The 27,198-nt window shown below is 38.3% G+C and overlaps 1 protein-coding gene across 2 annotated transcripts; it reads left to right on the top strand.

Moving 5' to 3' along the window:
* The first annotated feature begins 1,329 nt into the window (after positions 1-1,329).
* SNX6 (sorting nexin 6) lies at positions 1,330-27,162 on the top strand. Of its 2 annotated transcripts, none has more exons than XM_082762099.1 (14): positions 1,330-1,418; positions 1,571-1,618; positions 6,681-6,785; positions 7,615-7,725; positions 9,262-9,383; positions 11,362-11,485; positions 12,684-12,779; positions 14,050-14,155; positions 15,466-15,541; positions 16,190-16,229; positions 17,325-17,411; positions 18,348-18,507; positions 19,580-19,665; positions 25,224-27,162. In XM_082762099.1, exons 1-14 carry the CDS (start codon positions 1,413-1,415, stop codon positions 25,275-25,277), a joined length of 1,221 nt encoding a protein of 406 aa, XP_082618225.1. In that variant the 5' UTR covers positions 1,330-1,412; the 3' UTR covers positions 25,278-27,162. The 2 variants fall into 2 exon arrangements, with proteins under 2 accessions (XP_082618225.1, XP_082618224.1); XM_082762098.1 differs by having other exon boundaries at positions 1,568-1,618.
* Positions 27,163-27,198: the final 36 nt, after the last annotated feature.

The following is a 27,198-nucleotide window of genomic DNA, read 5'->3' as shown; positions in this document are numbered from 1 at the left end:
AAGTAGGGCAAGAAGTGGAGTTGGGAGAGATTGATCTGATCGGGGCATGTCAAAAGATTTATATCATGGATAAGATTGCTGCTTAGCAGTTTTGGTATCATGTTGTACAGAATAACTTCAGGGCCACAGTACTACTGCTGTATTGACCTATGCTGCTCCTTAGTCTCCAGGCCACCAAAAAAGGACCAAACTGCTTCCAGAGCCACACTGGAAAGCCATATAGCCATTTATTTATTTATTTTATTTGTACATGCTTTTGAGATGGTCATGCTACTGGGTTCATGCCAGTCAGCTGGACTCCTCAGCAGTCTGAAAAAGGGAGTTCTCTTTTTTATTATTTGTGAAGCCTTTTCAAATCTCTTTGGGTAAGGTTCTTTGGCCCTACCAGAACGTATTAACAATTAAGAAAATAAATCAACCTAAGGTAATTCAGGTAGTTCTGTCAGTGATCTTAATTTTTCCATGAAATTAAGATTTTGGGTGGAGTGGCAGCACGGCACTGAGCCCAGACTATGCACAGAACAGGATGCTGGTACACGCAGGTATATCACAGAAATGCCACAGGTATACCACAGAAAACAGTTTCCTGCACGGCTTTGTCTTTGCCTCTCCAGCGTGGCAAGATTGTTATTGAAACAGAGGCCACCTACTCTTTCTCAGTATCCCATAAAATATTTTTAATTCTCTAGACCTGAGGAGCAAATCGGTACTGTGTAAAATTGCACATGCCTGGATCAGCGCAGAAACTGACTGTGTACATGAAAATTGCTGGAAGAACAGCCTATTAAATTACACAGAAAAAGCATGTTCAAAGGCCTTTTTCCACAGCCATGCTAAAGGCAATTTTCAAGACAATTTCTGTTATCTGACTCCCAGGTGTGTTTTGAAGCATGACGGAGCTCAGGAAGCTTTCTCTTCGCCCACCCCGCAGCTGCAGGAAGGGGGTTCTCCACGGTGTCCTTTCCTCGTCAGCTTAGGCCCAGCTACCCCTGGTGCTGCTGCTGGGAGCGGTGGTCCTGACCCATTAGTGCTTGTGCAAACGTCTTTTTGGCTGTGTGGCAGCGTTGGCTCAGATGGAAACCAGTTCACTTTCTGTGGGATTAATCTGCAGCGGGACCGATTCCCTCACCTCCCTGCACGCCCCTGGGGGTGCTGATACCCACACCCGCCACCACCTCTCCCCCCCCCTCGCAGCCCAGCGCCACGGGGCTGCCTCACGCCCCGTCCCCTCAGGCGGGGAGGCTGCGACCCGCCCGCTCCCTCGCGAGAGGCGCCGCCGCCGCCGCCGCCGCCACAGCCCCGCCCCGCCCCGCCCCGCCCTGCGCGCCGCAGCCCCGCCCCGCCGCTGGGCTGCGGGCGGCCTGGCGGGGGGAGAGCGGGCGCGGAGCGGAGCGGCGCGGAGCCGGGCAGCCATGATGGTGGGGGTCCGGGCGGCCCGCGGCCGGGGCGGGGCGGGCGGGCAGGGAGAGGGAGGGGGAGGGCGCGGCCGGTCGCTAACCTGTGCGCTTTGTCTCCCCCCTCCTCTCCTTTCACGCCCGCCCGCCGCGTCCCCCCGGCCGGCCGCCAGCAGGAAGGCTCGGACGACGGCCCGGATTTCCTCTCGGAGGAGGACCGAGGGGTGAGTGGAGCCCGGCGGCGCTCGGGGGGGACAGGGCCGGGCAGGGCAGGGCCGGGGCAGGGCGCTCGGCCCCCCGCTGCGGGGGGCTGCGGGCTGCGGGCGACCCCCCCCTTGCAAGGCTCCGGCCGGCGGCGGGGCGCTGGGTGCCTCCCGGAGCCGTGGGGCCGCCTCCGGCGGGGGGCCGGGGCCTAGGAGGCGGCCCCGGGTGTGCTCGGTAGGCCCCGGAGGTGCCCCGGAGGTAACAATGGGACGGGTGCGCCGCGGGCATGCGCTGCCCGGGGAGCGCCGCGGGGAGAAGTTGGGGGGACGGGGCCGGGGCTGGGGGCTGGGGGCTGCCCGGCCCTGCCCGGCCTGCACGGCGCTTCAGCGGCTGCATCCATCCGTCTGTCCGGCTGCGCCTTCCCGTCTCACCGAGCAGCAGGTCAGGCAGGGAGCGGAGCTCATCCAGAGCCAAGGCAGCGAGCTGTCGGTGTGGCGTGAGGGGCTCGGCACAGCCGGGCACGGAGGGCACGGCCTGGCCTTGCGGCTGCTGGGAGATGCCATAGCCACAGCTGTGTCCTGCTACAGATACGGGATCTGCAAAACACGGTGTTGCCATGCTCGGTGTCCAGTGTAACGTGAAGTACAAAGAGATTTTTGGCTGTGTGCATGTGGTAGGATTTTGTGCATTTTCCGTTCCAGTTCCTCGAACCAGGGCTGAAGAACACCAGCGGAGTTGTATTTTGCATGTCCTGTCCCTATTACATAGGAACAGACACTAAAACACACGGTTCAGTGGTTTTTACCTGACCACGTAGGAGGAATACAAGAATGCAGGTCTGATCCTGTGTGAAGCTTTGCTGTTTGCTTTTTAATTTTCTCTTTAAGGCCACAAGTCGTCAGAGTTCACAATGTAATTTTAAAGCCTTCAGAAATCTCTTAACAGTCTTGTTTGTGCTGCTGGACAACTTGCATCATCTCAGTTGGCCAAATGCACTCCTCTATCTTTCTTTTTTTCTTCCCCTTGCTTCCACTTGCATCCAGCACTGAGGAAATAAACACTATCCTTCTCCTTTTCCTAATTTTGCTTTTAGGTTTCATATTTTCAGTTGTTTTTTGCCACCCTACTGCTGCGTAAATCCCTGGGGTTAAAATACAGTCCATCATCTGCACGATTTTGATTGTGACACAGAAAGCCTAATCAGAAGCAACACTGGCAGCCTGTTCATGAATGGGTTCTCTGTGCTATTATCTTCAAAACCTTAACTTCTTTTTTCTTGGTAGCAGTAGTATAAACAAACAGCTTTACTCAGATTGTTTCCCTTGTTCTGATTTGTCACCTTCTTTCACTTGTGATTAAAAAGTGGATAGGTGAAGCCTTTATTTGAAAGTGCATATGGCAATTTCTGGTTAGAGTAATTCACGTTTAGTTTTGAAAATCAGTACTCTTTTCTTTGGAGTTTGGAGATCGTTATGACAACCGCAGTCGTAGCTCTTAGAATCGTGTTGGTCAGCTGCAGTTGTGTTAAGTCTCATGTGGGGATGATGGGATGAAAAGAGGGCTGGAAATAATGCTGATGCCACATAAAATGGGAATTCTCCAACAATTGCTTTATACCATATGGAATCTTTTCCGGAGGATTGTAAAGCAGAGGACTGAGAATCATCTTGGAGGAAGTAGCAGTGGGTGGTCTGTAGAAGGAACCTATTATGAGTAGTCTGCATAAAATGAACTTGCAGGAATTGCTTTTCTGAATCTCACTTACGAAGATACTGTTGAGTCCCCTTAGAGTAACTCAGTTCCTGTTTTTGTGTGTGTGTGATCTCTAATGTAAGCAATGAGTGCTTTAAAAGGTGGTATAGTATTGCCCTGCTAGTACTGTCTTGTATATTTTGTGTCTATATATACTTCAGCTGACTTGGCTAATGGTCCTGTGTGCTCATTTAGGGGAAGTGCGCTATCCCTTAGAACAGGTCTGCTAGAAACTTGATGCTGTGCTGAGGCTTGGTATTCTTTTGTTGCGAAAGTGTTGTTTGTTTTCCTTGCTCTGAGTATTTAAATGCCTGTAAAGAACCTGTTGAAAAAACGGGTCCTTCTTCTCTAACTCTTTTGAAAGAGTTTAGAGTATAGCAGTTACTGCTGTTAAAGGATGACATTGCCTAGGAATATAAGGTTTGCTTGTTCCCCTTGTCTCTTCCAGCTTCCTTTCATTATCATTTGAAGTACGTTTGGCCCTTGAACAAGGGTCGAGGTGCTAAATCCTCTCCATTTGCATTGTGTTTTCTTTTAGTACTGTAACATCAATTAGTCCTGTTTTGGCTTCTGGCATTTTTTTTTAAGACCCTTTGAATAAAAAAGGGCCTCTGCTAGTATAGCTTAGGAAACTATAAAGCAGCTAAATTAACTTAGCTTTTGTTTTGTAAGTTATTCAGCATAAGTGTAGAGCATGTATGTAAGCATAAAGTTACTGTGCAATTTTATGCCTATTAGATTAGGGTGGGTGGTGGAGCCAAGAGGCAGAGGGATTTATCCCATCTCTGTTTTTTCCGGAGTATAAAGTAGTTTCATTTCAGTTTTTGTCCAAGTCAGACTTTGGAAAGTTTTGTAGTGTGTTATGTTTTCATTTTCTGTTCTTTGTGACTAGAAAACCATGCACTGCTGCCAGTTTCCTTTTGAAGCAGTGAAGAGATCGCTTAAGTTTGTTGTGTGATGATGCTGTTTGTGAATTTAATTCCCAGTAATACAATGTGAGCCATTGTGTCATATGAATAAATTTATGGTCCTTCAACTTTCTGGTTGTCTTTGACACCTTTCATTGAATGCTTCATTACCATTGCAGATGAAGATGTTCCCCGTTGGCAGTCAAGCTATGTAGCATAATTTAACATACGATTAAACTCTTCAGGATTGTTACAAGTGTAACTTGGTATAAATCAAACAAGTAGTCCTTTACAGTTGTGTGTCTTGAGTGAAGTTGTCGGGGTTCCTGTTGCTCTTCCTTTTCTCAGTACAGATAAGCATTTTGCTTCTGAGGTTGTAAAGGGTGTGTATGGCCCCGGAGGGTGTGATGCACTAGATGCTGGGTAAGTACCAGTGACAAATCTGAACAGTGGTTTTTCTGAATCTTAAGGTTTCTAATTGTACGGCTTTTTAAAAAAAAGGAAAACAAAGTATGTTAGTAAAATCGTTAAGATCTGTGAAAGACTACCAAAAAAAAAAAAGTCTGGATAATTCAGATTATTTGCCGAGAGCTTTCTGCTGTGCTCGTTGATGTGTTCTGGGGGACTGGAGAAGAACGAGCAGTACCTCAAACAATGTAACCACTAAAAACTTTTTTCCAGGCTGGAAAAATGTGGTGTCATGACATAACGCTGACACTGGTATGTCAGATTATATTTTTCTTTCCTAAATTAGATGTTAAGCACGTTGGAAACTCAGTAGGAGCTGGGACATTCTGCTTTGGCAAAGTGATCTGCAGCGGATCGTTGCATGTTATTATCACGTCTTTGTGTGAGGCAGTGACCCACTTGGAGGAAACAAAACACCCCCAAAATACTACTGTTCGTGTAGTAGCTGTTGAACGTTATTGCAGCCTAGCATAATGCTCCAGGCCGTATGATTTGGTTTAGCTTAATACAGTAATTGTAAGCTCGAGCAGCCTGGTCTCTGCCGCATAAGCAGCGGAGTTGCTGGTGTCTTAAGTGTAACAAGAAAAGTAAACAGTGGGTGCTGACCACTAAAATTTAAGATCAGGGTTAAGATAACTAGCGGAAAACAAGATGTGGCAGTTGATGCTTCTCTCCTAGTGCCGTTTCAGTGCTTTTCAGTGTTCCTTTCAGAATCTGCTCATGCGTAGCCTTTGTGCTGTATGTTGCTGATACTCAGTGTGTTTTTGGACTTGAGTGCAGACTTCAGAAATGCATTCCTGAAAAATCTTGCAGGAAAAAGTCAGATCTCTGTATGGCAAAGCACTTTTATACAGTACAATGTGTTATTTCTAGAAATAAATGCAACATCAAAGACAACAAAATGCTTCAGTAAAAAGTGACTCTCACAAGCATGACAAATGAAACAACTTCTGACAGTGTGACTGTAGAAGATTAGTTAGCCTCAGTACTTGTAAAAGTATTCTGAATGTAGTTTGATCGTGATTATGAGATGGTCATGGAACAAATTGTTCTAGAACAGCAAGGGTGAGGGGAAGTGAACTTCTCCTTGAGGTCTAGGTGAGGTTAGTTTCACTGGGTAGTGGTGAAGCCTTTGGTCCAGCTACTGCCAAACACAGACACATAATTGCAGTGCTCAGATAATCTGATTGTTCTGTATTTGATCATTGTCTCATTTTCTTTTTGATTTGATTTGCATTAGACTGATAGTTAAGACTTCACATGCGATATGGAAGAAAAAATGTATGTTGCTAGCACTGTTGCCATTTCTCATGCTGTTTTTGAAGGGATTGGCATTGTGTTTTTTCAGAAAAAATGTTTCAAAGGAAACTTATCTCTGTAGTTCAGAGAATTATTATTATTATTTTTTTTAGCATTTTCAGTCTATTATAGGAAATCTTAAGAATAGTGTAAGACAACGCAAGTAATCTAGGTCCCTAACAGATCTTGCTTTGAAATACAGGACCACTTTTCTTCTCAAAAACACCTTGACATCTATCAGTCACTTTTAAATTACCTTACATGCTGCAGGTTGTTGGTTGAGTGTAGGTATGTGGAAGAATGGGGATGGAGTAGAGAAGAGAAACCTATAGAACTGGCTGCTATCTGTAAATGTACTTTGTTTGACTATCTCAATTGCTAACAAGTCAACAATACACAGAAATGAGGCTGGTGCACATATAGGGAATGCAATAAGGGATATCATTTGTATGATCATGTGTGCCATAAGGAGTACTAATAGATCCCCTCCCACCCCCCAAAATATTATTTTATTTTATTTTGTAATTTATCTTTAGTCATTTAAGAATGTTCATTGTTGCAGGAAAGATCAGGGTTTTTCTCAAGGGAAGTATAATGCGATTAACTTTTTTTTTTTTTTTTAATTTGAGCTAAATAGATTTTTTTCTTTGTTTAGCTTAGAGCAATAAATGTAGATCTCCAGACTGATGCTGCTCTGCAAGTGGATATCTCAGATGCACTCAGTGAGAGGGATAAAGTGAAATTCACTGTCCACACAAAGGTAAAAGACTGCGTTTGTGCACTGACTGTTTTCTTAATTATAGAAAAGAAAGTTTGCTTAGGTTGTATTTTTGAAGCAAGTGTAATATATATATTTCAAAGGAAATGAGAAAATAGCACTGTCTCATGTTTAAGAGACTGTGGAGCTGCAGTGCTCAACAAAATGCATGTATTCAATGACAAAAAATCGAGCTTTAAAAAGAGCCTAGGAAAGTGTTCTTTTTTTGTGCCAATGTGATATCATGTGACTCCTAGGCTTATTAATTAGTCTGTTTGCAGGTAGAATTTTTAATACACCTCAATAATCTTTAGTGTGGTTTTTACTAGGCTAGCCATCGTTTCAGTCTAAAAATACATTTCATAACAAATTATATTCAAGAATCACTTTTAGTTACTGTTTATATCTGGCTTCTTTTTGTAAATTTAATGGTTTATTGATTGCAGAATCACAGAATGGTTGAGGTGAAAGAATTGCTGGAGATCGTTTAGTCCCATGTCCTCCCTCCATTTCTACCATAAAACCGGGGTGAATGTGAGCAGATTGTTCAGGGTTTTTGCCCAGTTGGGTTTTGAATATCTGCAAGGGTGGAGACTGCACAGCCCCCCTAGGCAACCCATACCAATTTATCGATGCACTAATTGAGATGAGGGTAATTATTGCTTTATAAACTTTTTTTTTGACCAAATCCATATCTGGATGCTTGGATTTTTTTTTTTTTTAACAGGGTTATACTTTGATATTCCTCCAAGGCTCTTTTCATATACTAATGAAAAACACTGACTTTTGTTTTTGTTTTTCTAAATTGTAGTTCTTCCTTTTCCCTTTCCAGAGTTCCTTACCAAATTTCAAACAAAATGAATTTTCTGTTGTCCGGCAACATGAAGAGTTTATTTGGCTTCATGATTCCTTTGTCGAGAACGAAGACTATGCTGGCTATATCGTAAGTATTACAGTTCTTTGATGTCTGTGGAAAACAGGGCGTGTAAAAAGCACTCCTGGCTTTTAAGTCCAGTGGAAATGGCAGCTGTTCATTCCTTCTAAAGGGAGATCTAATGCTTTACTGTCATTTTACACAGTTATACAAAGTTAATGTTTGAGGAAAGTCACTGTAGTTGTTATACTTCTTGCCTTTTAGTGCTAAGGAGTGAGTGCTTTAATCAGTATCCAGCATATTTTTAGTCCGCAGTGTTGAAGTGTGGTGGATAGGTGAACTGTATAACTTGGTGGTATTTTTTTGTTCTTTTTTTCTCTCTCAAATTAAGCCAATGTTTAACTTAGTTACAGGTTTCATGCAGCCTTCGTTTTAGCTGGAATGGCATGGAATGGCAGAGAGTAGTAACTGAGCTCTAGTAATTAGGCTTTTTCAGTTTGGAAGATCAGAATCATAAATCAGTTGGGGGGGGGGGGAAGAAAGCAAATACTATCTGTAACTACAGAAAACCTTAATGCATAACTTAGCATTTTGTGGTTTATTTCAGGCATTCAGGGAAGAGGTGTCCCAAAAATAGTCACCTTATGACTATTAAAAATGGGTGCTACTGTTCATACTTTAATTACAAATAGGAATACTTGTCATTTTGGTATGAAAGCTTTGTGTTTGGGTGAGGGGATCTGCTGATTCAGTAGGTAAATGTGTTAAATTTCTAATTGACTCCATTTGATGGATACGTTATGATGAATATTACCTGTGATGTGTCATACCATTCTTGAGCTAGTCTTTTTTAGTAAGAAGAGCTATTTGGAGTGACTAGACCTTTGGAGTGGTAGTAACTAGCTTCAGACACTTGACTGAGTAGATTCTGGCTTTTATTTTTTTTTTGTAATGCATTAATGTAATGGGCAAATATCAGTGAACTTAAATTTTATTTGTTCTGTTTGTCTTTGTTCATAGCATTTCAGGATTAGTTTGACAACAGCCTTTTCTCTTTCAGTGTTAATATACTACATTACAATATTAGCCTAGAGACTTGTTTATTGTGTGCTTTGGTATTTCAGCAGATATATCTGCAATGTCAGCAGTGCTGCAAGAAAGAACTGGTGCCTTCAAACAACATAGAATGTGGGTTTTTTGGTTTAGTATTTTGGGGCATTATAAATGGATGGTTTGAAAGGAATTGTAGAATTCTTTCTTTAAACGAGAAACAATCTATACCAAATAAGTGAAACCACCATTTTATAATCAATTCTGGTTTAAATTTGTAATTCCTTGTATTGGTAAAGCTAGGTAAGGTTTGATTTCTGTTGTAATTAACCTACTGAAGACATTTAGTTAGTTCTTTAGTAATCTTCAAAAACATCTGGCCAAAATTGTCATAGTAATGCTGGATGTCTAACTCATTCAGGACAGAATTTACCCATAAATACCATAATGAATGACAACGTATGAAAAAGCTGCAGGCAAATTTCAGTTTTTTTACTGAATGGATGTTGTTTGACTGAGAAGTTGAGCAATTAAAAATTTTTGATTCAATTCCAGATTCCGCCAGCACCACCCAGGCCTGACTTCGATGCCTCAAGGGAGAAATTGCAGAAACTTGGAGAAGGGGAAGGATCAATGACTAAAGAAGAATTCACCAAGATGAAACAAGAACTGGAGGCGTATGTAGACTTGATTACTACTTTTTTTTTTTTTTTTTAAATCAAATTTTAATGCTGTTTTGTTATCCCGTATTTCTGATTTCACTGCAAAAGTTCTCTGAGATAAAGGCTTGAGAATCAAGTTGCTACATAACCAGCATTATCTTAGTGATCATGATCAGAGCCATTAGGAAAATTGTAGAAATAATTGCTTAGAAATTATAAAAAAAAAAATCATGGACAATCTTAGGAAAAGGAGGAAAATCAGCTTGTTCTTGAAAATTTTTTATAAGGGAAAAAAACCTAGTTAGGTCCTTTTCCTTACAGAACACTTGCCAAGGGAGGAGGTAGCCTCAGTCTATATATTTTTTTTTTCCTTGATGTTCCCAGTTTTATAAGCACAATGAAAATTTAAGGTTTATAAATCTAGTGAACGAACTAGGGATTTTTGCATGTGGTTGGTATTGTAAGCATAGATGCCGTCCTTCTGTTCTGCAAGAATATGGAGATTACTAGAAAATATTTTTTTTTTTCCTGAGACTTCTGGGTTTTTGCCCAGGGAGAACATATCTCCTGAAAATAGTATCTTTCCATACTACAGATTTAGTATGTGTTGAAACATTCGCAACAAGTCTTTTCCATACCAAGTTACACAGCGAAGTTTCTCCTGGCTCCATCCACTTTCCTTGTCATGTGCTCACTTCTTTGATCTTTTTCCTGTCATTGGTTTCATTTTTTAAGTGTATATTTACACTGCTTCTAGACGGCTTCTGTCAAGAGCTCTGAATTGGCAAGAAAAGTACATAGAACTCTTAGTAATGCTGCTTTCTCTCCAAATTCTGGCTGCTGTGAGCAAATATCTTAAAGCTCTGTATTAGTGTTACATGCAACATAATTTATTGCGGAGTAGATATACACTTCATATGCAGAGAACTGGAAATTAGCAAAACACTATAGATTTTAAAGAATCTGTGGTTTTCCAGCGGCCCTGATCATGATTCTCTTGTGGTCTGGTTAGGGGTTGGATAACACAGAAAACTTTGGGTTTCTTCTACTGCCACCTCCATCCTCTGCATCCTCCTTTTTTGTCTTCACTGAATGACTACTACTCTCACTGAGATCAAACATCTCCCAACACTGGCCCTGCTGGTTTGCTGGTATGTAAATCTTAACCTCTTGGACATAGCGGAAGCAGAAGTGTTGATTATCATTTCAACTTTGACCTCAGAATGGGGAAAAAAGCCTCTTCCTCGTTTCTAGAGAGGTTACAGCTTATTCTTTGAATTTGCAGAGCAAAACGTTCTAGCAAACTTGTATTGATAAGAATGCCTTCCTCTTAATTAAATCACAAATGAATAATTGCGTTAAAGTTGAGTCAGTTCACTTGGGCAACTGTGCAATTTTCATGGTAAAATGTGATTATTTTTTTTGGTTGTACCTACCAAACACAATTTTACTTTTAGAGCCACTATGAAGCATAACATCTGTGTAAGCTTCAGCCAAAAAAGGCTCAGTGCTTTAACGTGGAGTAAGAGGCAGCTATTTAAAGAGCTAACAAAATGATATGAGCATTTAAGTAAGGAAGGAGGGTGCAAACAGGCAAGGGGATGGAGATGGGGAGGAAAGAAATTGCACGTCAGTTAGTGTTGTTTGTGTCTCAATTTCCTGACTTTTGTGGATGCAGGGAAAGGACACCTGAATGAGGTTACACTTACAGCAAACCAGTCAGTGTTAGCTAGTCTTAAAAATTTGATTGTATTTGTTAAGTCTTCTTTAAAAGTATCTGTAATATGTTAAGGCTTCAAATCTCCCCCCGCCCCCCAGTATTAACGTTGTGCTATTTGTTCATGTATACATAAAATATCAGTGATAACCTCAACTATGTGAGCTTAAAATTTTGTATGCTTACTGAGGATCTCTTTAAGCTTCTCAGTAGGCTTTTCTCAGACTTTATTGCTTCAAGTGAAATTCTTATGTCTGTCTTGTTTCTTGTTTTCAGTGAATATTTGGCAATATTCAAGAAGACAGTTGCAATGCATGAAGTATTTTTGTGTCGTGTGGCAGCACATCCTATTTTGAGGAAGGATTTAAATTTCCATGTCTTCTTGGAATACAATCAGGATGTGAGTATTGAAAACTGAATTGCTGGAAGAGAAATTAAGATGGACTTCTGTGGTAGCACGGAAAATTGATTAAGAGGGCTTTACCTCCTGGAGCAAATTGCATCAGTTACTTCATACCAGACATATTTGTATTTTAAAAGTTAGAAATTAATTTAGGTCTGGCGAGTTCATTCTGCTGCCACCTGGGGAACCAAATGCTCCGTGTACTCTAGCCTCAGCATCAAAAGTATTAATGGAAATCAAATATGTTTTGGATTAAAAAGATTAGCTTTTGATAGAGATTTCATTTGGTGTTGTCCCCTCCTTGGCTGGAACTTGGAGTGTGGAGTGAGGGTGGGGGAGTTGAAGCAACAAAGATAGAACACAGATTTTTCAGGATTTGGAACCGTGGTTTAAATTTTGTTGCTCACAAAACCAGGGTGAATTTGTCATGAAATTTTATGATAAAGTTTTTTTTTTTTTTAATGTAGGTGACATTTCAATTGTTTTTTGTTTTTTTTTTTCTCCTAGATGCTTAGCTACTGTGGCTATTGAAATACTAAGTGCTCATGTTCTACAAATGCAGTAAAGGCAGAAAAATTGCAGAAATAAGCATTGAATCTTGAAGTAGAAAGCACTGATTCAATTGAGTGCATGCTTATTTTCACAATATATTACAGAGGATCCTTGTTGCTTGATGTAGATATGCCAGCTCTAATTTCCTAAAGCAGGCAGACTCAAATGGACAGGAAGTGTGTGAGCAGACTGAAACCAATGTTATCCTTAGTCTAGTAAGGGATCTAAGGCTTCTGCACTTTCTGAAAGTTAAAGATCTGTGATTCTACACTTAAAAGAGCAAAGCCTAGTAATTATTAAGTTAACTCATAAGCTATACTACGCATGATAAATACTGTATTATTGATAACTCAAAGGTAAACGTCATGTGTTTAATATTATCCATATCTGTTCGATTAATGCTGATTTTTTTTTTTTTTCTGGAAGAGTATTTTATGTATAAGGACAGTCTAGTAAATGAGAGTAGTATGATCTGGGTTGCATGGTCCTCTGTCCCCATTGATGTAGGGTTTGACTAAGCAGAGAGCAGGAAAACTGGTTTAGGAGTAGCAGGTTTTGGTATGTCAATCTATATTTACAAGAAGAAAAAGGTTCTGTTGCCTCCAGGAAATGAACTAACATGATATATGAATTTGTTTTTCAGTTGAGTGTTCGTGGGAAAAATAAGAAAGAGAAACTTGAAGACTTCTTTAAAAATATGGTTAAATCAGCAGATGGTGTCATTGTTTCAGGAGTAAAGGTGATTGAAGCTTAACCTATCAAGATTTAAAAAAAAAAAAAAAAAGTATTAATGTTGTTCTTTTTTTCAATTGAGCTGGAATTTTACATAGCTACAATAAAGACTTTTTAGCCATGTCTTTCAAAAATTAGAGGCAGAGCATGGGAAGGGACCTGTGCCTCTGAATGCAAGATCTCTGAGAACTAATTGCTTTTGTGAAAGGGGACTTCCAATATACTTTCCTTTCCCCTATTTTACAGAATTAAGTGTTGTTTTTTTTTCCACCTATAGGTAATTGATTATCTTTTTGTTTTGGTCTGTCTTTTTTTTATGGCAAGCAGGTGTGATGATAGCTACTCAGAATTGTCCCTGCCTTGTAACATTCTTCTACCTTTTCAAAACTATGCACAGCAGAGGTGATACTATGATTTCCCTCAGAGAAGACTCAAGAAGATAGCTGAAATGATGAAAATTCAATTTTATTTCAACTTTTCCTAAAGTTGAAAGAATGGTTTTATAACAAACAAATTCTGCAGAAGCTGATGATGATCTTTCTTTCTAGTGATTACTTTCCATTTGCAAGCAAGTTAGCGGAGCTAAAATTCCTAGTTGTAAAATCTTGAATTTCAGCTGTGCTGGACAGTGGGTATAAGAAAAAAACATAGGTTAAATGTGACTCAGAGAAAAATACAGAATTCAAAATAACCAGCAGCTACTATTCAAAAAGTTCAAAATTGTTCAAAGCCTGTGTTGTAGCCTGTTATGTGTTTTTGAGCATCTGTTCTGTTTTTGTTTTAATTTAAGTAAATGTAAACCAAATACCTTAAATGGCAATGCAATGACTATTTACACTTACATATATTTACCAACTTGAAAGACATCCGTCATCAAGATCAGTGTTCCTGAGCTATAAGTTCGTATGGCTGCAACCATACCATTTGCACAACTGGGTATCTTTCTGCCTTTTTCTAGGTTGGTGTCTTATATTAAGCACTTGACATTTATCCTATTTTTCTATCAACAAAATGATAGTAGAGAACTTATTTTCTTCGTTTCAGGTTTAGTTACTTAGACCTTTAAAATGCTTGCTACAAATTCATAATAAAACTTTAGAACAGGATAAAATAAGTGGAAAATAAGAGGAAATTGATTTACATAAGTGGTGATTTAGACAATAAAAATAGATTTCATTTCCTGTCACAGCAATATGTGCAAATCTTCTCTGTATAAATTACACTACACAGAGTGAGTGAAATCTGAGGATTTTGAGCTTGTCCTTGTTTTTCTGCAGGATGTGGATGATTTCTTTGAACATGAAAGAACATTCCTTGTAGAATACCACAACCGAGTCAAAGATGCCTCTGCCAAATCTGATAAAATGACAAGATCCCACAAAAGTGAGTTCTTCTTCCAGAAGGAAAAGACTACTAGCTAAAGTGCACAGAAATGAGGAGCAGTAGTTTTTAGTTTTCTTTTTACATGCAAAAAGTGATCAATTTTCTCCAAGTGTAGTTTTCAGGTAGTGAAACGAAGTTTAATCTCATTTTCAAGGTTTAGCCTTTGCTGTAATAGACTGGATGGAATACGAACAGTGTGCTGCAACATTGAAGATATCCTCAGTCTTCATGCTGTCCCTTTGAAGAGAAACAAAACTTTATGTAGGCATATGTATTTTTTGAAGTCTGATTCTTCTTAGTTGTTAATGTTATATTCCCCACTTTATATTTTATTTGTGATTTTAATCCTAATGAAGTTAGTCTTTATTAGATGAGCTAGCATTCATCAGGGTGCAAATTCTTACATACTGTGCGTTTCATTGACTTGCTGAGCAGCATACTCATGTTTGGGCTGTTAGTTTTAGACCAGGAGGTCCAGTTTCCATTTTTTTTCAGCCTTCTAGAATGGAGACTGGAATGTGTATTCAGTAGTGTGGTTTGCAGGACACCTCCTGTTGCTGAGGTGAGATTCTTCACTTCGCTATTGATTCCTCTTCCTGAGATGAATGCAAGCTAATGGTCATTTCTTGAAGCTCTAGGTAGTGCTCTCAATTGCAGAGAAAATTGAAACCTTTGGTTTAGGAATAATATATATACATACACTTAAATCCTATAAGTTTACTGGCAATTTTTATTAAACTGAGAAGTGAGACAAATGGTACCTTTTGAAAATCTGGCTAGAAGATTAGAGCTATAACCTCAGAAGCTCATTTTGAAAATGGGCAATCGGTAGGTTATGAATAACTTGCTTGTGATCTGCAGAGAGCTGCAGTGCTTATGGAGTTACTGACTTCCTATTTCCAGCAGAAAATGTATTTTATGTTTAAATATGAGAAGTAGATGTGGAGGTTAATGACTACCTAATACCATTCTTCACTGTAACCAACTGCACTAATTCCCTTGGGATGTATGGAGTAATGAATTATTGGACTGATGATGACACACTCAATCTGTTAAAACAAGGTTGTCTTACTTAATAATGAGAATTCCTTCTGATGGCACTTTGATACAATATAACTGGTTGTAACTTCCAGTTGAAGCTTGAAGTTGTCATTCATAATATATGTTCTATATGGAATTTCATTTCTGTTTTTGTATCAAAGCATGTTCCTTTTAGAAAAACGCCCACTCTGGAAGAAATAAAGGAACTAACTTTCCAGAAAGGAGAGGTATTCAATGGTAAAAACAAGTGCTTCCTTTTTTTTCTCTAGATGTTGCAGATGACTATAATAGAATTGGTTCTTCATTATATGCATTAGGAACACAGGATTCCACAGATATATGCAAGTAAGATTTTGTTAATAACTTATGGGGGGGGCTTTCCAAGTAGCAGTCTTCATGGTGATCTGCTGAAGTTGGTAGCACACTTGCTATGAGAACAGAATTTATTGTGGTTGTATCCCATTAAGAGATTTTTCCTTAGCATTCAAGGTAATGTCTGTCTTCTCTCAACATGAAATTACTTGATTGTAATTCAGTTTGCTGTTATGCTGAACCCCTTGTTTTGCTTCCTCTGATGCAGATGCGCAACGCTGTTCAGCCTCCTTGCATCTCAAGTAGGGCATGGGGTGTTTACTGTTTGGAGAAAAGCACATTCAGATTTGAGTGAAGGACACTTGATAATAGCATAAGACTGGTAACCAGTGTGGTGGTATTTGGAGTTTAACTTAAAGCATAAAGAATCCTTGAGGAGCAGTTCGGTGATTCTTTAGAAAAATCCGTTATGCTTTGCCTCTTACCTTTTAAGAAGTTGTACAATTCCCAAACGTATGAAGTACTACAATTTAAAAACCTTATTTTCTCTGGTTTCTGTAAATTACAATTATAAGCAGCACCTTTACAGCTTTTATTGCCATACACAAACTATATTTTGAGTTACAGAAAATTGATTAGACTGTTAATTTTGTTATAATACCAACTGTTTCCTTCCTGCAGGTTTTTCCTGAAGGTGTCGGAGTTATTTGACAAAACAAGGGTATGTATTTTGAAATCTTTGCATATATGTTCTTTGTGTGTATGTTTGAAGTGCCAGGATGCTTTGTGTCACTTAAACATGAGCATGTGGATGTTTTAGGGATGGTGCTACATGGAATATTTAAGAAACGTGTACTAGGGAGTGAAAAAATGTAAGATTTCAGTCATCTGTTTTGTAAAATGATTGATCCTTATGAGTATTCAGTCTACTAAACTTTTCTTGTCAGTCTTTCTGTCTTCTGTGTAATAAGCTACTAAAGCTGCTGTATATCTTAAATGCTTAGACTACCTTCCATACTTGAAATTGGTTATCACAGAACTTGTTAAGGGAAAAAGAAATTTAATCCTTAATCCAAAAAAATGGAGGACATGTTGCTTTTTTCTGAAGCCAAGACCTGTTTCTGTAGAGGCATGCCACATACTAGGAAACCTTTTGAGTGGAGCGTGTGCATTTCCTAAACAGTTGTATCCACGTAAATGGGTACTTTAAAGAAAATGAAATTTGTGAAATTACTTGCTTTGACCTCAAATGTTGCCTTTAGAATTTGTTTTAAAATTAAGATACTTAAAGTGCACCTACAGACTCTGTTTCTAAATTCATAGAAATTTATTTTAGATACGAGCAAGTAATCTTATTGGGAAGTAGTATTTTGAACCATTTAATGCAGTGTAGTTACACAGCTATTCTGCAAGGGTACTTTAAATGTTTTCCTTCGATCTCAAAAATTACACCACTTCTTGTGGAACTCTTTATACTACAGAAACTGTTTCCCTGCTGTTTCTCTAGTATATTATATATATGTGTATATATGTATGTATACTAGAAGTTGGAAAGAAAGTTTTGTTTAAAATAGCCAGTTGTCAGCTACTGCTCGCACAGTAGGTTATTGCTTATATTTTAATACAAAAGACTAATTCTGATTCTTGTGATGCACATTTAAGTATTCCATCACAAATGCATGATCTTAGCTTTTGAGAAAGACTTGAAAAATCTATCATGCACTATTGTGTATTTTATATTGTATTTACATCATACAAATGAATGCCTGATGTCTAGATGTTTTTAAATTGATGCTTTTACTTACTGTTTTTCCAGAAAATAGAGGCCCGGGTATCTGCTGATGAAGATCTTAAACTTTCTGATCTTCTGAAATATTACTTAAGGGAATCTCAAGCTGCTAAGGTGAATTTGTTGCGTGTTCAATGAAGTAGTGTTTCTTTTTTTTTTCTTTTTTTTTTTTTTTAAAAAAAAAAAAAAAAAGGGAAACAAAATTGCCTTGAGAAATACACAGTATGTTTTGTTTTTTTTAAAGTGGGTATGTTATAAATACTACCACCTCCAACCTTCTATTTGTACCTCAACTGTAAAAATTGGATTTTAACTGCATTGCTGTTCCATATATACAGTAATTTGGGATTGTGATCCACTTATCAAAGCTAAATTGTACAGTATAATTAAAAACAGTGGAGGAGCATTTGATGAATTTTTCAAGTTGCTTGTAGACTGCAAGCAGTCCTACTCTTTTTTTTTTTTTTTTTTGTAATATTAAAAAATGGATATTCTGGATGCTCTGCAAGTGCTGATGCAAAAACATGTGGGCCAGATTTGATATTCTGTACCTACTGAGACTCATTCTTAGTGTTGCTTGATACAAGATGATTAAGTAATATGACAGACTAAGGAAATGCCTGTATTTAAATCACAGCGATAACTGTTGCACAAAAAAAAAGAATACTGCTGCCTCTTAGGCCCTGTGTGTATTTCTAATCCATAATCTAAATATAGTTTGTTTCTAATCTCAGAAGCTGTGAAATTTCCAATGATTGCCTCTTAGACTTTTTGCAGTATCATCTAAGCCATCTGGTGCTAGCTTCTGTCAGATAAGATGCAGACCAAACAACATTAAATTGCATGCCTGATCCAGTATGGATGTTTTTGTGATTTGCAAAATGAAGTGAATGAAAATTATCTAGTTATAACTGAAATGCAGGAAGAAAGACTAAAATTTATCTGATTTTTTTTTCCCTTGGTATATGCTAATAAAATCCTAGGGTAGATTCTTGTAAACTTTATACATCCTTCATTTATACATCCTCTTTTTTTTTTTTTTTTTTATAGGATCTCCTATATAGAAGATCTAGGTCACTAGTGGATTATGAAAATGCTAACAAGGCATTGGATAAAGCAAGAGCGAAAAATAAAGATGTGTTGCAAGCTGAAACTACTCAACAGATATGCTGTCAGAAATTTGAGAAAATATCTGAATCTGCAAAACAAGGTATTTGGGTGGTGTTTGATCCTATGTTACTACTTGAAAATTAACAGATTTTAAGATGCAGTTACTGCGAAGAATTTTTTGTTCTGTGTTCCCTAAGCAAAGTATTATCTCTTAATCAGTACTTATTTTGGAAAGTTCAAATGGTATTTTCATTTGGCTCTGATAGTTACATTAGTCAATAATATCAGTGTCATAATTGCTTGGCAGAGCAAAGTTTAGGTACAGATTATTTTTTACCTATCTCTTATATGCATAGAATAGTACATGAAAGGATAATTGCTAGCCGTAATGGCAAACCTGACTTTTTTTTTTTTTTTTTTTTTTTCAAGTACTGTTGAAATTGCCATTTTGGTTTTATGCATTCTTCTGTGAAGGCAGCAGTTGGTGGCAGCAATGATACTAGAAAAGGGAGTGATCGTGGAGAACAGAGTTACAGTAACTTTAGAGAAAATCAATATTATTTACATGTTGCCTCTTTCCTGGAAACTTACTTTATTTTTGTCTAAGACTGTTGTGAGTAAGTAGTCATCTGACTCATTTGGGGCAGATTTGTACAATGTTTAAACACCATGCTCTTCCGACTTTATAAGTTAAGAATTGTTTGTTCATGTAAATTTGGCTAATGATTCCTTTAGATAAGACAGTGGAGGATGTGTGAACCCATCAGCCACAAAGTTATATGCATAAAGCATACTTGTTTCTTTTGTTCTTCATACTAGTTTTTGTCAGGCATCTTCTGTAGAGACTTTAACATATCAGCTTTCAAAGAATAGTGCACATAGAACACAAGAATGAAATGTTTAAAACCATCCACATTGCAGTCTTTTCAAAACAAGCTTGGTGTCAACAAAAAGTTAGCTAGACATGGAGAACTGCAATGATGGTTTGCTTCCTTATTATAAGGATGTAGCAGTATCTTTGAGTCTGGGATTTGCTGAGATTAAACTTGATTTTTTTTTTTCCTGTTGCGCTCTCTCTTACTCTTTCCCTATTCCATTTTGAAGGAAAATCAGTTAACAGTTAAGGGCACTAGCATTAATACTGTTAATGAATCCATTTTTATTTTATACAGAACTGATAGACTTTAAGACAAGAAGAGTTGCAGCATTCAGAAAAAATTTAGTGGAACTAGCAGAACTGGAATTAAAGCATGCTAAGGTAACTGTGATCCCTTTTGGCCTTTATTTCAAATGGTTTTATATAATATTTGCTTGAATAACCAAAACAGCTGCGTGAGTTTTGTGTGATGCATGTTCTGCATCCAAGAAAGGGGAGTTTGGTAAGCATTCTCCAGGAAGGTGAACTTTCTACAACTTTCTTTAATATTTAAAGAATGTGTATAGGTGAAATAGCTCTAGGGGACTGGTGTGCTTTGAGGTGCCTTTGGAAAATTCATCTTCTGGAAGACAGTTTTGGCTGCAGTTTTATGGTTCTCTGGGTCTTTGATATTTATTGCTGCAGTTTGAATACCTGCCTCTTTTTAAAACCTCATTTCATCATTTACAGTGAGATAGGAAGTGGTTTCTCCTGTTGTCCAGATGCTGAAGGCTTGATGTATACAGACAGATATTAAGAATGAGATCACACAGAAGGCCTGTCAGAAGTTAGGGATTAAAGGCAGATCAGTTCTGTATGTGTGCTTTTTGAGTGTACTTTTTTGAATTTAAACAACGCTAGCAAAAGGGAAATGATGTAGATAGCCTTTATAGAAATAAGGGGTGTGTACTGTCCTTAAATTTCACAGTGTATTTGATTCTTTTAATCAATATGAAATTATTTTTTAATTAAATCGGACTAGCTGCTCTGATTTGCTACACAAGTATAACTGCTTTACTTTAGTCCAATAGCAGAAAACATCTTTCTTTAAAAAGTCAACTCTTTTTTCATTTTCATTTTTCATTTACCTGAAAATGTCCTAAACACCAAGATTTGAATCACCTCAGAATATAGGTGTTAAATGGAGTAGTTAAGAGATTTGTAATGTTGGTGAGTTAACTTGTTCCCATCTTTTGGGCAGCTTTACTCTCTTTTCAGTAGTATTGATGGTGTCATTCTTCATTTTGCCAAACCCATTGATTGTAATACTAACATACTGTGAAAAGCTTTTTGGGACTCGGTGGGATTTTTTTCCCCTAATCTGTGTAGGTTCAGTTTGATGGGATATTTTCCTGGCAAATTAATCAGTAAAGTTGGAGTGCTCAATTCCTTTTTCAGATGAGCAGTGCTTGCTTTAATCAGAAATTTGGCAATTTTCCCCCTCATTCTTAGAACTTCTTGTAAAAACTTTATTGACTCTTCCAGATCTGTTGTATCTGACTTCTTGCTGAATTTCTTGCTTGCCTTGGAGTAAAATGCTTGCAAAATGTCTGTTTTCTAAATTACTGTCAAAGAATCATTTGTATTAGCTCTTTGCAAATCAAAATCTTGTAGTGATGTTCTCTTGAATTTTACTAACTAATAACTGGAAAGGGTGGGGGAATGTCATTTATTTCTGTAGCTTTCAACTTACTTGATACGTGCTTCTTGAGGTCCTCAATTTACCTAGAAGGGCTTGAAACTTTTGAGCAAGTTCTTCATTTGTCACCAGTCTGTGTTTAGGACATGTACCTTCAGATAGTATGTCTCACCTTGTCTTAATAAATTTACTAACAAGATGAGGCTGTAAGAAGCTTTGAACTCTAGCCCTCTTTTTAAAATTTTCTTGTTTGTTGAACCTCTTTTACCTATTTTATCATGGAGCACTGAGATTTGCTAAACAGTCTTGAATATTTAAATATTTTCAGTTGAAGGGGAGACAAATGATGACTGTTCTTGGAATGTTAATAAACATTATGACTTGTTTGAGCAAAAGGATATTTTGTTTCTCATTAGGTTTGAAAGTTCTGTTTTTTTCAAAGCCTATGTCTTGTGTTTATTCAACACGTGCAACCACTGATGGATTAGTTTGGTTGCTATGCTTTTATTTTTATAGATTCTCAGTTGTATTACTACAGAATTTACAAGTACAATAGATCTTTTTCCTGTCTTGTATAATGGGAGATTGTCTTACGCATTTGAGGATAGCCTTATGGATAGTTTTCTAATTAGTCTGTACAGGGTATTGAAGAACTGAATTGTTTGGCTGAGACTGTCTTTCTGAGGTACCTCCATAAAATGAAGAAAGAAGATATGAAAAGACCTGGATTTTTTTTTTCTGATAGCATAGTCCCCTGATGTATGAAGAACAAAGTCAGGGGAATATGGGAATATAAAGGTTTTTCCTTGTGCTGGAGAAGATTTTTTTTTTTTTTTGTACTTGTTACAATGCAAAATAAATAGTCCTGGTTTTGAGTGGGCTAAGCTGGGATATTAATAGACACCTAATTCTTCTTGCAGTGGAGCCAAAAGAGGGCTGGTAGAAACAAAAAGAAAGCTACTTTTTCCTGCAGGCAGTAAGTTCATCAGGTCAGACCAGAAGATCCCCTTTAAGTTTCTGGACAGAGTAGAGTGCTTTGCGTCATGCTGCAGCAGTCCTTGTCTTCGTGCTTTTGTGGCTTTTGAAGGCAGGTGAAGGGTTAGGCGCTCCAAACTAGGAAGCAGGCTTGGCAAGGGGATCTGGAGCACAGCACTTCCAGGCTTGGCAATGTGTGCTGTTGTTCAAGTCTGTGTGCTCTTTCCAGCAAAAAGCTAATGCTGGGGAAGAAAAGAGGGTGGAGAGGGCTGGGAGCAACAGATAGCAAAAGTGAGCAGCAGTGTATAGTTCTTTTAATGTGTTTTTTTTTTTTTTTTTTTTTTTCTGGAATGAGTATCTCTGGACTAGATGTCATGCAAATGCTTCTGGCTCTGAATCATTCTAGCTGTATAGCTTCTAGACCTGGAGTTGCCTGGCATAGAAAGCACAGAGGTGAAACCTGCTCACCTGAGAGGTTGTCTGCTGAGACAAAAGGTGAAACCTGCTCAACCTGAGATGTTGTCTTCTGCGAGGAATTCAGCCACACTGAACACAGCTGCATAACTTACTGTTACAAGTTTTGCTCAAAGTTGAAATAAAACACAAATCCTAAAACACAGCTGTGCTAAAAGAAGAGTGATCCAAGTGTTAAGAGAAGAAGGCTTTGAAAGTTGGTTCCCATTTCCTGAGCTATATTGAGCTGTGTGGCTATATAAACCTGGAGGGTGATGAAGTCAGACCTCTAGCAGATCAAGGGCACTGTATGCACCAATATGAAGTATACCAGCTGTGCCCAGTTTTTACTACTACTGAAATACTTGTTATAATCTGCTACTATGCTCTTAGGCTCTCCTGGTTGCAGTTTAGTCCTTTCGGGAAAGCTAAAAATCAGACTGTTGAGGATTGCTTTAAGTTGATGCAAGTGCACAGGCTACTGTCAAGATGGATGATGACAACTCTGGTCCTCTAGCTCATCTTGGCACTAATATGTGTGCAGCTGTGTAGTAAGATGGAGCTAAAATATGCTTTTTTAAAGCTTTATTCTCTGTCTTGTTTTCACAGCGTTCCTTGTGTCAAAACACACAGTTTTAGCTGGGAGGGTCTAGGAATAAAGGGGAGTTTCCTTCTTTTCAGCAGAATGGACTCTCTAGATTCACTTAAAATAGCTGTCAAATTGAAACTTTAGATTGGGTTGGTCTCTGGCATATGGTAAGTGGACTACTGTTTCTTTATCTGCAGCCAGTCTTTGTGATTGTCTCTCTAGGTAGGGTCTGTTTTCTAGTTTGCTGGTTATGTTACAGCATAAATTATAGTTGTATTTTGTTTGCAGATCAGAATTTTTAGTATTGGAATAAGGAAATGTTGAATGCAAAAATAACTTCTCTTGTGTTAATTTTTTTATGATTAGTAATTGATATGTACTGTGATTTTAGGCTAGCTCTGTTTATGACTTAAGGCATCAGTAGCTTACATGAAGCCTTATGCATTCAAGCATGTTGTGCAAAAGCTGCATTTAAACCTATTCTCTATTTTAACCATTGAATTTTGAGGTGTTCTTGAGTTGGGCTTCATGTTTAAGAAGGAAGGATTGACAGTCTGAAACTTGGTGGAACTGTGGAAGTTATAGTCATACACTCACAGCATTTAGAGCCTTGGCTACGCTTCGTGTTATGACGCATGAGTTTTAACTAAGCCACCTCCCTAAGAGAAAAAAAAAAAGACATCTTTTTCCACAAATACTGGTATATACAGTCCTGCCTCTGGACTCTGGTGAGAAAAGAATTTGTTGCCATACTAACAACAGATGTCTGTTTGGAATCGACAGAAGGGAATAATCTAAACACAAAGCTAAGGGATTTGGTTAAATGCTTGCGAAGTAGTTTTTTCTTCCTGATTCTGTCACTACAGCCTACCAGTAACAGTAATTCCTAGAGCTCAGGAGTCTGAGTTGGCAATAAATGCTTTCCCAAGTTTGAAATTACAGGACTTGCTTGAGCTGTGCTGGTGCAAGTCAAGTCTGTCAAATGTTGCAGCCAGAAGGAGGAATAGCTCACAGCCTCTACTGGCCTTGATTTATTATAATTTAAATAAGCTTCTTCTGAACTTTGCAAATTTAATGAAAATGAATGATGTGTCTATTTGTAAAATGTCAGTAGACTGGCTGACTGAAACAGTGCTACAGAATGGCCTGCAAACTGCAGATATTTCCTGCTGCTACTGAACTGTAAAGGGATGGGCGAAAGATGACTAGTCAGACCTTCATTGTAGGCAGCAGGCGTGCAGTCCACAGACATTCTTCAGGCTGAAGAAATACTTCATTCCTATCATGACTTCATTACTAGCTAATAATCAATGGTTACAATAATAGAGACCTTGGATTTATGAGTTCTTCTATACACGACGACGGGCCATCAAGTCCCTGTGCATCTCCTGTATATTGAGCTTGTTCATATCCCAGAACTGCAGGCCTAGTAAGGTAGCTTGTGACTGTCCTCTGCCAGTGTAGACATAAAAGGATAAAAAACTGTTGAAGCCTTAACTGAAATAGTTGTCTTCTGAATAAGACTTAAAATGGGTCAATAGACATAAACGGGAATCTTCTGTTTTAATGTAGTTAATCATTTAATCTGGATTGTAGAAACCTTAACAGGGGATAGAGCTCTGATTTCTGACCTTTTTAGGGTGAGGGACAAGCGTCCTTTTGCATATCTACTACAGGTCACTTGGAATGCTTTCAACTGAAAAAGTAAGAGTGACAAATTGTTCAGTAGCTGTGTGGACATAAGTCAGTCTGTGGAAAGGCTGCTTTCCACAAACACGGCCTATCCTTGAATAGAGCTTGGAGCTTAAATGGCTGCTCTAGTGAGAAGATGCTGCGTGCTGAGCACTGGTTAACACTTCTTGATGCATTTGAAGAATGCTGAATTCATGAGAGCTTCTGTTTCGGGAATAATAATGCAGTGACAGAATAATAGTGATAGTATTTTTCTAAAAAAAAAAAACAAAAACACAACGTTTAGATCTTTTGCAAGAAATTTGTGAAGTTTCTTTTGTAAGAAACTTGTGAAGTACGTGGAAAGGGTAGCAAATGCTTATTTTTGAGTCTCAAGTTCTATGTAACAATGTTCTTATAATCAAAATATGATCTGACATGAATGTCTCTACATACACTTAATACCTATCTGCTCTCCATTAATGATGAGTGTCATTGCTGTTTAAAAAAACATATGTTTGCCATAAGCTTAAAAAGAAAATAAAGAAATGTATTTTTTTCTTATTTTTGCAGGGTAACTTACAGCTGCTGCAGAGCTGCCTGGCAGTGTTAAATGGTGACACATAAGCTACGCTCCGTCCTCCCACTAACAAGGGCTGCCCTCCTCTGGATTTTGTTTTCATGACTTTAAATAGGCATTTACAGTTCCCTGGAGAAATCATTTGACCAAGTGCACATAAGCAAGCTCCTCCTTTCAAAAGAGTTAAAACAGACACCTGAAAGTAGCTCCAGACTATATGAAGCAACAGCATACTTGTTATTCATACATACTCATGTTTATTTAATCATTATATGCTTTCATTGTTCAGAAACCAAATGCTCTGTTTTTGTGAAGCTAGCCAATATGTTCATGTTATGAATACTATGATACAGCTGCCAATCTTATTTACCTTTGTAAGTAATTTCTGAAGTTCACCATTTGAAGTACATTGTTCAAATGGCTTAAATATTACCATTAGATATTTGAATATTGTTACTATAATGCATTGTATACACTGTCTTAGTTTTTTTTCCATGTACTGATATCAAGAAATTTAATCATTTTTTTTTTCAATTGTGAACATTTCTTAGAAGTTTTGGAGAACTTTGTGTAACCTTTATAACTATGATTTAAAAGGAAAAGCAAATACATTAGTATGTTTGCCTTAACTTGTAGACTAATCCAAGTATTGTAAAATAAACCATGAAATCAATGATTTTTCTAAAATTATGCAGACACTGTATCATCTATAAGCTTAATATTTTCTAGTAAATCAGATTAGACTTCTCTCTATTCATCCTGTAAAACCATTGAGTAAGTACTAGATTGGTCTGACACTTAAGTACTCACCTGGTGCAATTTTTCACTTGCATTCTCAGGTTTATCTGTTTGCCTGTTTGTCTGTGACTTTCCTATCCATTGTACTTATGTCTTTTTTTTTTTTTTTTTTTTTTTTTGAGTTTGTTGGCTAACTGCATTTTCTTTGGCAGAAATGCTTTTTAAGGGAACTTGCTGTTTTCTTTCCGGAAGGGGGACATAAAGTAGCAGGAGCACATTCAGCAAGTGCATAAATTATTAAGGAAAGGTAATACAGCCCCACTTTGATACAGATAAGAAGCTTCACTTCAGAAAATACAAAGTGGAGGTATAGCCAATGGAGGAATGCCTGAAAAGGATCTCAATCTGTTAACTGGACTTAGAGCTCTGAACACTTTATGTTGCTTGAATCCTTGGTCTCTCATTTGTTGTATTGCTTTCTCTCACTTGAACCATGAGTCTCTTCCACGAGCTGCTGTTCTTCTGTATAATTCCAGGATGTCATGAAATTAGGCTTTACTTGATGAGTTGTTCTTTGCAGGGGGATTGCTGCTTTATAAGAGTTTGCAGACCTTCAGTGGAGCAGCAGAGTTCTGGTGAACAGGATTTCATGTTTGGAGATGCAGATCAATGTAAGCTGATGTCTCTGTAATTACAGCCTCTCCTGTACTGCAGCACAGAGGTTTGTTAGCTTTGTGGGGCGTCTTTTTGTTTTTGTGTTTCTTTTCCAAGTAGGGTGAATTGCACAGTGTAGTATACTTCTACAGCCTTGCACACGGAACATTTCTAAGGCAGAGAAGTTTTTGGCTTCACATGCTGCTTGCATTGTGCATTGGGTTGCGTATGCATAGCCTCAGACTTTGAGTTACCAGTGCCCAGTGGCTATTAGCAACTCATGTCGTGTATATAATGTTTTCTATCAATGGCTACTACGATACTACTGTGCTGTTCATCTTCCAACTATTAAAGGTATAATTCCTAAGGAACTCATCTATAAATAACAGACTACAAGGGACAAAGACTAAAATGTACATACCGTTAACAACCCTGTAAATATTTTAAGGAGGATCGTGGGAACGGTTTTTAGATTAGTCCTCGTTGTTCCGTGTTACTAGCTCATTAAACCTTTTTCAAGCCTCTTGGTATCGGCTGTGTCTCTCCCACTGGGGCGGGCCCCGAAGCTCACGGGGG

The sequence above is a fragment of the Aythya marila genome, assembly GCF_965140915.1.
Source record: "Aythya marila genome assembly, chromosome: 5".
NCBI classification, from domain to species: domain Eukaryota; kingdom Metazoa; phylum Chordata; class Aves; order Anseriformes; family Anatidae; genus Aythya; species Aythya marila.
The sequence above is the reverse complement of the archived record's forward strand: the minus strand, read 5'-3'. Positions and strand labels throughout refer to the sequence as shown.

Bases quoted from the DNA above. Each gene is read 5' to 3' on its own strand.
- SNX6 (XM_082762098.1), top strand. The intron at 12,780-14,049 runs GTGATTGAAGCT...GTTTTTCTGCAG, and splicing joins TCATTGTTTCAGGAGTAAAG to GATGTGGATGATTTCTTTGA. The intron at 16,230-17,324 runs GTATGTATTTTG...CTGTTTTTCCAG, and splicing joins AGTTATTTGACAAAACAAGG to AAAATAGAGGCCCGGGTATC.